This window comes from Neodiprion lecontei, chromosome 7, assembly GCF_021901455.1.
Source record: "Neodiprion lecontei isolate iyNeoLeco1 chromosome 7, iyNeoLeco1.1, whole genome shotgun sequence".
NCBI classification, from domain to species: domain Eukaryota; kingdom Metazoa; phylum Arthropoda; class Insecta; order Hymenoptera; family Diprionidae; genus Neodiprion; species Neodiprion lecontei.
The window spans coordinates 6,963,195-6,975,328 of record NC_060266.1 but is presented as its reverse complement, the minus strand read 5'-3'; the positions used below and the strand labels follow the sequence as shown (position 1 = coordinate 6,975,328).

The following is a 12,134-nucleotide window of genomic DNA, read 5'->3' as shown; positions in this document are numbered from 1 at the left end:
TGCATAAAATCACGATCAAAAAATTGTAAATATGTTTCTATAATATCTCGAAAACGAAGTTAGGAATAAAAAGTTCAATCCAACCGTCAAAAATTTTTTAGAATAAGCATTAAACTGGGTTATCGAAATATTGTGCAACAACTTTGCGCGACTAATTATTACATAATTACTCTGATTAATATCACACTTGAAGTACATTTTGATGGCAATGTGTCGATTTGTGAGTGCAGGCACTTGAGACTGTTACTAATTTCGCAATATCAGATGTGTGGAAAAAAAGAAAATGGTCTGACATTCCGTCTGAGCTTGCATTCGGAGCGCAAGTGCGATGATAACATCGCCGACAATAATCGTGCAACTAATCATCCGGATGATGATTATCTCTAGAGTCGTTGGATTCGCGACGATTAGCACATCGTAAAGAATTTTTTACATAATGCCGAAACCGACGTCTGGTAAAAATGCACTATTCATCGTGAATTTCGTTATTATTATCTTAATTTGATTGCGTATACAAGTCGAGATAAAAAATTATCGCGTGGCGAAATTCCGCGTCTGCTAAAATCCTAGTTTCTCGTTTCCGTGTACACAAGAACGATGTTTATTTGGGCAACTAATACAGTTATAAGAAACAAGAAACACTAATCACTTCGATAATCAATGCTTTTTTTTTTTTTTTTTTGTAATACGAACAAACACTTGAGGTAGATGGATAATTATCTTATCGACAAAATTATGTACTTGGTAAATTGAACGAATCGTTCTTCTGCACATGTATAACTAGCTGAATTTTGAGACATGGATGTAAGATGAGGTCAATTTTTCGAAAGTTGATGCGATAAAAATAACAATGATACTTAAGTTTGACTAAAATAATGCGAATGATAAATTTGGCGTCAAATTTTATAAAAAAAAAAAAGAAAGAAAATAATGCGATGGTATTATATAAAATAATAATAGCGCAGTCAGGCACGATAAGAGGATTGGAATTTTCTCTTCGTGTTCAATAAACGTATAAATCAGCATTAGAATTAGCAACATTATATTGATTTACACCAATACATAATAAAAACTTACGGAAGCATATTAAACAGCTATATCGTAACTAGTAGCCAGCGAAATGCATAAACAACGTACCATTCAAAGCATATAATATATTATACATACTCTGTTAAATCGCGAAACGAGGTGTCAACGCGTATATTAATTAATATCGATTATTGTATTACACAAACGGTGCGTGCTTTTTGCACGAGGTGTAAAAATTGCGGCTAACGATTAAAGCGGCATAAAACAGCGTCAAGGATGCATCAGGTGTAATCTCTGAACAACAAATTGTTGCAACAGCGAGAATAATAAATTGGTAAAAGAAAATTTCAACGCTGGTAAAAAAAATTATTCTCAGAAACGTACGTTTAAAAAATATTACCGTTTTATCTCTCTGATTTTCTCATCCGACGTTGGGACATTTTTTTTGTAAAATGTGTTTATAAATAATTAACACTTGATGTGAAATCAATGAAGCTGAATTTAACGAAAATGGCGTCGCTTTTAAGTAAGATGAAAAATTCGAAACCCACAAATTCTAATTAACAACAAAATTCTGTTATTATATAAATCATTTTAGAATGATTACTTTATGGGTTTTTTTGTTTAGTACCAAAGACGCGGATCGTTTGACCAATTATTATGATCGACAGCTAACCATTTTGTCCGTATAAACGAATCCTCTAAGAATTTGAGTTCATTACAAAAAAAACTTGTCCAAACTCATTGTACGCGATTATTAGAAAGAATTTTTTTAGAAACGAAATGAGTACCGATCAACAAAAATAGGTTAACTAACCCGATATTGAAGGTATTGAAAAAATGGAACAATTATTTAAAATTTCCAAATTTATTATCAAAAATATCGATTCAGTTCAAATTTCGATTTCCTTCCACCCTGAAGGGAGACTGTTTTATAAAAATTCAACCCAGTGAACTTCAGTTTCAATTGATTCTTTACATAAGTAACGAAACAAGACCAAATTCTTATGCATGTTTACAGCCAAAAAACCACAAAACTACCAAATCCTATTTTATTTTTATTTGTCAATAAATGAAATTGCGGATGTTGAAATCGGGGTTGAATTTCAATGATTTTATGTTACATTTTTGTATTACAGATCATTCCAAAACACGAGTGACGTCGTATATTCTTGCAATTTTCGATCTGCTGTATTTGCTTTAATTTTTTTTTTTTAATTGAAAAAAGAAAAAAAACAAGAAATAGATATAACTGTTTTTGATTTCTCTGCTTTGCGTGCATGTAAAATTATTTTGCATCCCAACTATCGCTTTGTATGTTTCAGTATTTCTGCAATATATCGAAAGCCTGATGCATCCTAATTAAAACTTCTATGATTTTCATACGCAAGAATCGTCTTATCGCTCACCTGAAGTCTGGGCAAAGCCATCGTGCTCAACGATGGTTATTAGCCCGTTGAGTTTCGTGTCCTGCGGTGGCAAGGGCTTATTTTCTGACCCAGGCCGAGGAGAAAAGCCCGAGTTGAAACGTCGAGAGAGAGAGAAGAGAGAATCAGGTAACGCGTTCCCAGGTTCACACTGTTTTAGTTGAGACTGCCCGCAGTTATCATCGCTGTAAAGCACGAAAAAAAAGGGTTAAAAGGTTTTCTATCTTACATGGATAAACTTGAAATTCTCAGGGAGACTTTCGGCTGAATCGAGAAATCTGTTTTATTTTTTTTTTATTTTTTTTTAAACCAGTCTAGATATTTTTTAACCCTTCGTTCAACGCTTATGAAACTTTGAATAATTCCAAAGTAAAAAAAATATATGTTTAAAAGCAGTTTGTTGGTCTAGTTTTTTTTTTTTTTGGATTTGCTTTTTTTTTTTTTTACATATATTGCAAATTGTATTTTCATTTTGCAGTTACGATGAAACAAATCACGTTTGTGTTTTATGATGAGATTAACAAATTAGAATGCTAATTACAATTTTATTTTGTAATTAGGGTTGAATGAAATCTGTAATAGGTACCTAATCGATTTCGGTTGGGTTACAATTAGTTCAAGTAATTGATATATTTTATCAGTTCAACTACGTGTTTAAAATGTAATCAATAATTTTATCCGATCCATTAAGATTTTTTTTTTCAATACATCGATCGCTATATTAAACTAAGAACTTGGATATTAATCAAGAAACGTAATTTCTTTATTATTTCTTTCCGATGAGAGAATATAAATACAATTTATATTTCAATTCATTCGAAAATCACAAAATACAACATAATTTTCATGTCATGTTTTTCCGATCAAAAAATATGAATATTACCTTCATTTTATCCAACCCTAATCACAAATTGCACACGTTCTTCGTTATATTAATGATTGTCATTTTTATTTGACTAATTACAATTCATGTAATAAATGATGATAATTTCTTTTGAACGCAGACAATTCTGAAAAAGGAAATTCTGAAGTAACCGAAACTGTAATAACTGTTCAACGGTCCATGAAATTGGAATTATGTATCAAATACACGTGATAACATTTATAAATTTCCTGTAAAAACGTGGAACTTTCAGAAAATTTTGTCTCACATATCACGTTGACCATACAGAAACCATGTAGAGCACTGATTAGTCAGAGCCACTAGAGTACGAGAATGTTATTACTTCACAATTACAACGATATTTCTCTTATAAAATTATCAGCACAATCATGAGACGGAAAAAATGCGGCAAATCGTAACGTAAGGCACGCAATTTGTCATAACTTAGAAGGTAATTGGCGGTAATTATGTACGATTGACCATCTACCTTTCAATAATAATTGATATAGATTATCGATCTTATCACTCCGTTCGGCACTTAAGTCACAAGCATGCTCATCACGTGCGTTGATGTAATTTATCGATTACGCGAAGCTCGAAGCACGCGTTGTGCACTCCGTTTTATTTCTATTCCGTCAGTTTTCTTTTTTTTTTTTTTTTTTTCAAAAACGACAATATCGTTATTTTTTATCCGTTATTGCTCGGCAATTTTCTCATCTCACTCCGTTATCGTTATTATCATTACTGTTATTATTGTTTCTTTGTTCATAATCCAATAAAATAAATGTCAAATATTTTCCACTCGTTTGGTATCGAAAATGCTATTCTTGCATTTTTGACGGTAATTTATTTTTTTCTTTTCTCCACCATGCTCAGAGGAATTTTTAGTTCCGTTCACCGCTCAGTCCTTAAATATTTTCAGTTTTTACCACAATCGAAAAATATAGTTCTAGGTAGAAAATGAAAATTAGTTTTCTAGCTGTTACCGGAAAGTCTAGTATCCGTTAATATTCTTTCTCATTACGATCGCTGTTGCTATATTTTCTTGCAAATGTTGCGAAAATTTAATGCTTGTGCAGGAATAAATTAAAGTTAAAGCCTTATTTAACTAAAAAAGTAGAGTAAACCGAAGAAACTGATTTTGCGTTGCGATTACCAAAAAAGAATCGACAATAGCGCAAAATGGTTACGCGTTCCTCGTTTTCCGTAATTCCAACAATATTCAAACAGTTTTTCAACGATACCTGTTTTACTGAATTTTTCTAGTTACTGTAACAAATGAAATTTTTCTCAGTGGATTCGCTAGGGGAAAATGGCGAAGAATTTATTTTGAAAACAAATCGATGTACCGTATTATATATATGTTATATAATACGCACGCAATTTCTTTTACAAGTTTATTAGAGAATCATCGAAAAAAATTTACCTGAAAAATTGTATTTATCAAGTCAATGATCGGAAATAATCTAATAAAATGATTTTATACCGCTTTCGATTATGTCTGTTGTCGATTAATTTTATTTCTGTCCAGTTGTGGCTGTCAGACAATAAATTACACAGACAAACCATTCACGATACTTGAACTTCCGTTAGGCATGCTCTGATTACACTATCTGCAAGCGATAAATAATGCGTCTGCGCTCTTGGCAATGGATATACATAAATATTATGAGCCGTAATTGAGACCTTGTCAAGCTTCGTGAAAATGAAAAATTATTTAAAATTAGGAAAATTTCACTTTAAAAATAAAAATTACTATTCGACAACGCTGCACCAATAATATTTTATTATTACACCTATAACATTATAGAGTATTAAAACAATAATACTCGATTATAAATAATTTATTTATTATCTTTACAACGAGCCTGTTTCCCTTGTTCAAGACTAAACGCTCGATAAAAAGAAAAAACATTGTGTTGATTTTAAAGCGTTGCGTCGTTTGTGCGAAAATATAAGTTTTCTTTCTTCGAACGGTTTGTTCATCATGACACCAAACGTAAATACTCGATATTATTTTTCCTCACGGTAAAATACGCAAACATATTTTCACACTTTAGATATGATCCAAATATCGTTACTGTGTTCCACTGAAATTTTACAATTCGAAAGATAACAGTAGAGTTGATGCATTATCATCATCATCATGATATTACTAACACGTTTCAGTCGTCAGGCTCTTTATTTAGAGTAATAATTAATTGACGAGTAACCGAATTGGAACTCGCTGCAATATTAGAGAGATTTATACATAATCAGCTTTATTTGCGAGTCACAGATTAAACGAACATAATATATCTCGTTTGAAACAACCGAAACACTTCACCCAACCACGTGTGAGAATTTTTTGTAAGCGTTTGGCTTTGCACTGCACAGTCTCGTTCAGTTTCGTTGAAACTGTACGGTCAAATTAAAAAACGCGCCATTTCGGTTGGTCGTAAATTAACCATCCGTCGGTAACGTTGGTCTTTCAGAGCACAGTGCCTTTCTACCTTTCTGAGCAATCACCGTTTCTTTTTTTTTAAATTAAAGTTGCAAATAACAAAATCGACTATTTAAAATATAGATCCATGAGGGTACTCGTAAATTGATTCAGATTTTTCAAATAACAATCACATTGAAAAAAATATTATAGACCCACATTGCCGACGACGTCGGTGAGAATCTGCCTTACCGACAAGGGGTTTCCTTATCAGCTTTTTTATGACTGTACATACCGGTTTTCGAAAATAGGACTGAAAATTTATACATCTATGATAATCTGACGATAATAATATGTTTCTGTTACATGAATCGTTGCGACGTCAGGTAATCTTCTAGCCTGTACATAAAGACCAGCAAATGTACCGATAACGTTCACGTTATAATTGCTCGGTGATTATTATCACAGTTGAATTTAAGTGCCACCTCAAATTCCAATCTCGATTAAACGAGCTGTCGACGATTTCCCGCTATCTACATAATATTCCTGCCGACTTCGAAGCTTGACATTTTCTCTACTTAAAACAAAATCCAACAAGTCTTTCCGACGTATGTTTGCTTATAACTCGAGAATTACCGAACTGACTTTGATTCTTTTTTTTCTGGTTGATAGCTACATTTCCTGGTCAGATTTTGGACTATATTTCGTTAAAACCAGATCAATGATTATGGAGATATAATGCTATTTGTAAGCCAAGTCACACTGATGCGAACGCTTATGCGATACACGTACAAATAGCGGTTAAGTTAGGTTAGGTTAGATTAGATCAGACATCGTCACTCGTCATTTGAATATTTTGAACTGTAAGCAAGATTGTTTTATCTGAATATAATTTTCAATTTATTACATTAATTTTGGATGCGCGTAGGGTGGCAAAAAAAAAAAAATTAAAATATTCGGTGGCAATTCGAACCTGTTTAATGTTTTAGCTGTATAAAGTTACAGTCTAGTCGCGTTGACGACGAAAGAACAGATATAATTCGTTTTATCTCCGCCCCATGATCCGCATCCGGACTTTAAATTTGGGCGCACAAACAGAGCCGTTGGGGTTGTTTCCCAGAGTTTTCGGCCACGCCTTATCACACACAGAATTTCGTATGGCACAGTTTTATATTCCCACATATTACAGCATTCGTCGTTGCTTTTTATAGCTGGAAAGAAAATTCTTGCATAAAAGTTGAACATATTACACTCGCTATATTTATAACCGAGTGGAGAGAAAAAAATAAAAATAAATAAATAATATTCTCTACCACGGAGTGTCGACGAATAAATATTTTACGAATTATACCGCATGAAGTTGGTGAAGAAAATCAAGTCTTGCTTCCACGATCCGATGATTTCAATTAATCACGTTGAAAGGTTGAATGTCATTTATGTCATCAAGAACACAAATAACGCAAAATATGATATGATGTTGAAATGCATGTTTTTCTTGAATACATTTCTCAGCCTCGATGTTATTCAATTTCTGTAACAATACTGTACAGCTAATTGTAAGAAAAATACTTATTGGATTTTGACTCTGGAATTTCAGTTTTTATTGCCACCTTGAACAAAATATTCAGTCAACAGCTCGTACTCTCATGACTTATTCAATCCAACCAGATTTTCTTAAGCCACACCGGCTTATCGCTGTAAATTTCCTGGAATATTACATCTGTTATATTCGTCGCAATACGTGTAATAAACTAATAATATCATGCAATACGGATGATTGCTCATCGTTAGTCTGTATGTACGGGGCGTTCCATGCCAAATCATATAAGGTCTGACCTTACTCCTATTAATTTTGTCACTGATTTTTTACACGATCCTTGGAATCGGCCGGATGCCCGGTAACTTTTAAAGATTCGAAAAAGACTCGAAAAGTTTACACAACAAAAACCACTTAAGATAAAAGTCTGAAAAAGATAATGAGTGGTAATTTTATCACTAAAATTATGCGGTAAAGACATCATCGAAAGAAAAATCGGTAGCGGTCAATGTGCCTGTGTCGAGCTAAATAAAAATCGTCCCCATACATATACATATGCGTTATACATGTAGTAACGGAAGATGACATTTTTTTCCGTATGCAGGTTGGGTATCTGATTTGGGTAATTTGTTAATTTAGTATTTCAATGCGTTTGCCAGTCTGGACTGTTCGTTTATGTCCACAAAAGGAGGAAAATAATGAAAAAAAGAAAGAAGAAAGAACTACGCCATATCCATTCATAGATTCATTTTACGATTTACACTTTCATACTTGGATAATTTATACCCTATTCCAACCGCATTTTCCTTAATTAGGATATTTTCCTATCTATCTATCGTTCAATTTACATTTCAATAAAACGAACAAATAGAAAGAAAAAATTAAGAACATTTCAAAGTGTCTAAGCATAGGACATGATCAGGTTCAACTGTCAAAGTTTCAGCGACCGATGTTTGTGCTCAGTCGGTACATATCGTGAGCGACAATTGCGTACCAACTTTAACCACAACTATCTTTGTCCGACGCGATCAACCCCCCCCCCCCCCCCCCCTGCCTCACTCGTTTTCGCCGAAACGGAACGTTCGTCCCTGTCACGGTACAAGGAAACAAGGTGTGCTCTGAACGGAGATGCGCAGTAGCAAAGTCACGTGATCCCCGAACGACGTAACGACAAAATAAAAGTACAACATAACCTCTGCAACGAATTATTTAACATTTGAATATTATCCCCCCCCCCCCCCATGAAATAAGATTCGACGGATGTAAGAATGAATGGCTGTTTTATAGATTTTAAAAACGAGGCTCAATGTTTATAATGTACAACGTTGAAAACTCTTTGTTCAATTGCAGGATATAGGAAGTGATAAATACAGCTTTCTGGTCGATCGTTGATGCCATGTAATTTTGACGTACAAAATACAGAACACAATTAACAGTAAGTATCAGATAGAGAATCGAGAAAAAAATGAAATAAAAAATGGCGAATTTTTGTCGCGCGATAATTCGTCCATTAAATATTCAATTTAATGATATAAATTTTTTAACACCAGTCGTGGTGTAGAACAAGTTTATTATACATCATTTTAACCATCGAGTAAAATCCCATTCATTAGAATTAACGAAATATTTCTTTTGTCACGTTTGCAATCGACAATTACTGGTTGAAGTCGAAAAATTTTTATTCTTACCTTTTTCACGCGCGTTTGTTTAACAACGCGTCGATTTGTCTCGACGTTCGTTTGAAACTTCACCAAAGTGAGTGCGAAAAAATTCAAAGCTGGCAATCAATTCAAAATTCATTCATTGTAAATATATGTCGAATATATGTGTCACAATATTTACCAGCGGCGTTGATAATTGATCGCCCACATTCGTAATTCGCAAAGTCGTTTACGTAGTAAATATGTATCCATCAAATTCGTAGAATTAGGTTAATAACAACGTAAACATCACGATTTTTTTCATTCTTATAATTCCCGCAAATGTTTTTACACGACATATTCTACGTAAGTATTTGTCATATTGAAATGACTGAGGAAATCGTGCGTTGAATACCGCATGCGATATACTTCGGACAACTGCACAATAAGTATTTAATGTAATTTATACGTACAGGCGACTCAATCGTGCACCTGCAGTGCGGATAGACGATTAAAACTAATTGTAAGATCGCACGAATCGCAAGCCTTAGCTGCGTATGACATACAAAATACAATAATGAGAGTTTTCAATTTTTCTGCTCGTTTTTTCTTTGGATTAAATTAGTGTAATTTCACTGAGAACAGAGTTTTTGTAATATTAACAAACGTATATTCTTCATATGGCGAAATAACTGTTTCGATATTATTATCATCGAATTTTAGTTAAGCCAAATAATGATCGATAGATATTTTTTAATACTTAACAAATCATATTTGGCCCAACTAAAATTTCATAATAACAACGAAACGTTTATTTCGCCGTATCCAAATATACGTTGTTAACAATAAATAAACTCTTTTCTCAGTGTTCAAAGTTCCGCTAAACAATCTTTCAACAATTTCACGCCAAAATCGTTATCTCTATAATTTTTATTATAATCCACTTTATTTCCCCAAAATCGAGTAGAAAGTTTATCAAGTGCAGGTCTGTAACGATTAGAAATAAATTTTTAGCACAACAAATTTCAACTTTGTATCTTTTACGTAGAACGTTGATGAAGAAAAGAAGCGAAGTGTCAACAAATTTTAGAACAGAGATTCGAAAAAAAAAGAATTTGTAACTTACGAAATCTGCGTGAAAATTCTGATTGCGTTCGAGTTCAGAGCAATTTTGTGTCGTTGGTAATTTTTATATACGTCAAAATCAAACAATTTGACTAATTTGACTCGTGTCATTTTAAATTACCAATGTCCAATGTTTTTTCTATGTCAACAAAAGACTCCTTCAATTAAATTCAACTCAATCAACTTCATGTTCACTTTTTGAACCATGATTCAATATTTATCCTATGTTTTATTAACTTTCTCACCAGACTGTACACCTGATAAATTTTCACCCCATTTTACACATCCGAATTTACTGAAACGGCATTGTGAGACAAGTGGAACGTTTTTAAATCAACAAATATCGATCAAGAAACTCTTATTGTATTTTGTTAGTTACAAAAGCGTAGCCTAATGCCGGTCCAATTCTCACGGTCGAAATCTCGCTTTATCCGTAAATTAATGTTGTAAAAATTACCCCAGATAAATTTTATAGACACACACGTACAATGTATTCATATTAAGCCTTGTTTTTAACAAAATATCGGCCGATATGTTTTTCGGAAGGTCAGGAATTAAACGATTGCAAAACGAGCGATTGTTTCTTATTATTATTATTATCATCATCCTGTTGAATTATTCGAATCTTTGCATCCAACACGTCCGGTATCATTAAAATCATTAAAGAAGGTCGCTGTCTACGTATTTTCAAGCCTTTCAAATGGTCTATAACGAGTTCATCTTTCACTCAGCGGTTCTCAAGTCGTTTAAAAAGTTACAAAGAACGAAGAAAGATTCAAAAATTAATCGAATGGTTTCTTCGAGCAGAATTTTTTTTACCAAAGTGCGTGAATTACAAATATCTTTCAGTTTATACCTATTAAACTAAACGGAAAAACAATTTTTTCAAACGCTCTGATGAATTTAATAGTATTATTAACCGTTAACTATGATTTTAAAAATACAGAAAAGTCTCACGGCTGCAAACTACAATGAATAGACAACGTTTCGCTCTGGACATTGTCTGATGCAAGTACGAATACGATAATGCGATTTCTCTAAAGTTCAACGTACCTGGCACCTCTTTTAGTTTTACTTCTTTTCACATGTAATGAAATACTGCTCTAATCGTATTAAACTCGATATTTAAATCGTAATTACAACTTTGTATAACTTAATTTGGTAAATTATTTTCCGTATTTTTGACGTATTATATTTAAAAAACGAACGAATATCGGTATATTAATTTTCTCCATTTTGGGCCTCATTGTTGCTCAAAAAAAAAAAAAAAGTACCGTCCATTAATTTCGAGTCTAAATCTTCATCTCAGTTACTTCAATTTTAGTAAACAGTAATATAAAAAAGGAACCTGTACCAAAGTTTTCTGGTTCAAAATAAGAAGCAAATAGAAATAAAAAATTTCATCCGGTTAAGATAAACTTTAAACGAATCGATCGAAGCCTTCTCGTTTATGCGAAATAAATTACCCAAAATATTCATATTCAAAGAAAATCCTTTCGTCCTCCAATTCTTGTTTCAAAATAAAACTCAAACCCTTTAAAAATAATCTTCAATACTCGTCTAGACGCTGCAAAGTTTAATTAACTGTGTAAATTAACTCCAATTTGCTACATCGTACGTAACATGTATTACAAAAAAAAAAAAAACGTTTCACGTGTTATTTATACAAAACGACAACAACTTACTCGTAGACTGAAAACGACAGCCGTGAACAACTCTCTCCTTGTTGTAAAAGACGTTCCACTATCCGGTTGAAAATTTCTCACTTATCGATCACCGAACATTCTAATCACCAAACCGCGTACGAGTAACGCCAAATCATTCGCGGACTTTCAAAGCACGGGAATCCGGCAAAAATTCGTTTTTTTTTTTATTATCCGCGAAATGCACCCGCGATTTTGGTGAAAGTGAACACCAAACGTATCTTTTAATCCCAGACGCTAGTCGACGTTGCGTTGGATCGGAATTCCAACGTGTACAAACGGCGCCACGGCAAATGCTCGACTGATTCAACTTTACACTTGCTTCGCCGACGAATTCTCTCTCTCTCTCTCTCTCCTCTCTCTCTCTC

General features: G+C 33.2%; 1 protein-coding gene across 16 annotated transcripts in view; it reads right to left on the bottom strand.

The window, feature by feature from the left end:
• Window positions 1-12,134, bottom strand: part of LOC107220185 (glucose transporter type 1) — a 74,608-nt gene that overhangs the window by 36,634 nt on the left and 25,840 nt on the right. For 7 of the 16 annotated variants that reach the window (XM_046745873.1, XM_046745875.1, XM_046745876.1 and 4 more), the window contains exons 1-2: window positions 11,749-12,076; window positions 2,439-2,641 (exon numbers count right to left, since the gene is read on the bottom strand). Coding sequence is in view for 1 of the 16 variants with exons in the window: in XM_046745882.1 (XP_046601838.1) it covers window positions 2,439-2,459 (21 nt within the window). In the remaining 15 variants the exon portion in view is untranslated. Of the gene's footprint in view, window positions 1-2,438; window positions 2,642-8,986; window positions 9,008-11,748; window positions 12,078-12,134 lie in introns of those variants that run through there. The other 9 variants (XM_015658660.2, XM_015658661.2, XM_046745882.1 and 6 more) reach the window with 4 other exon arrangements.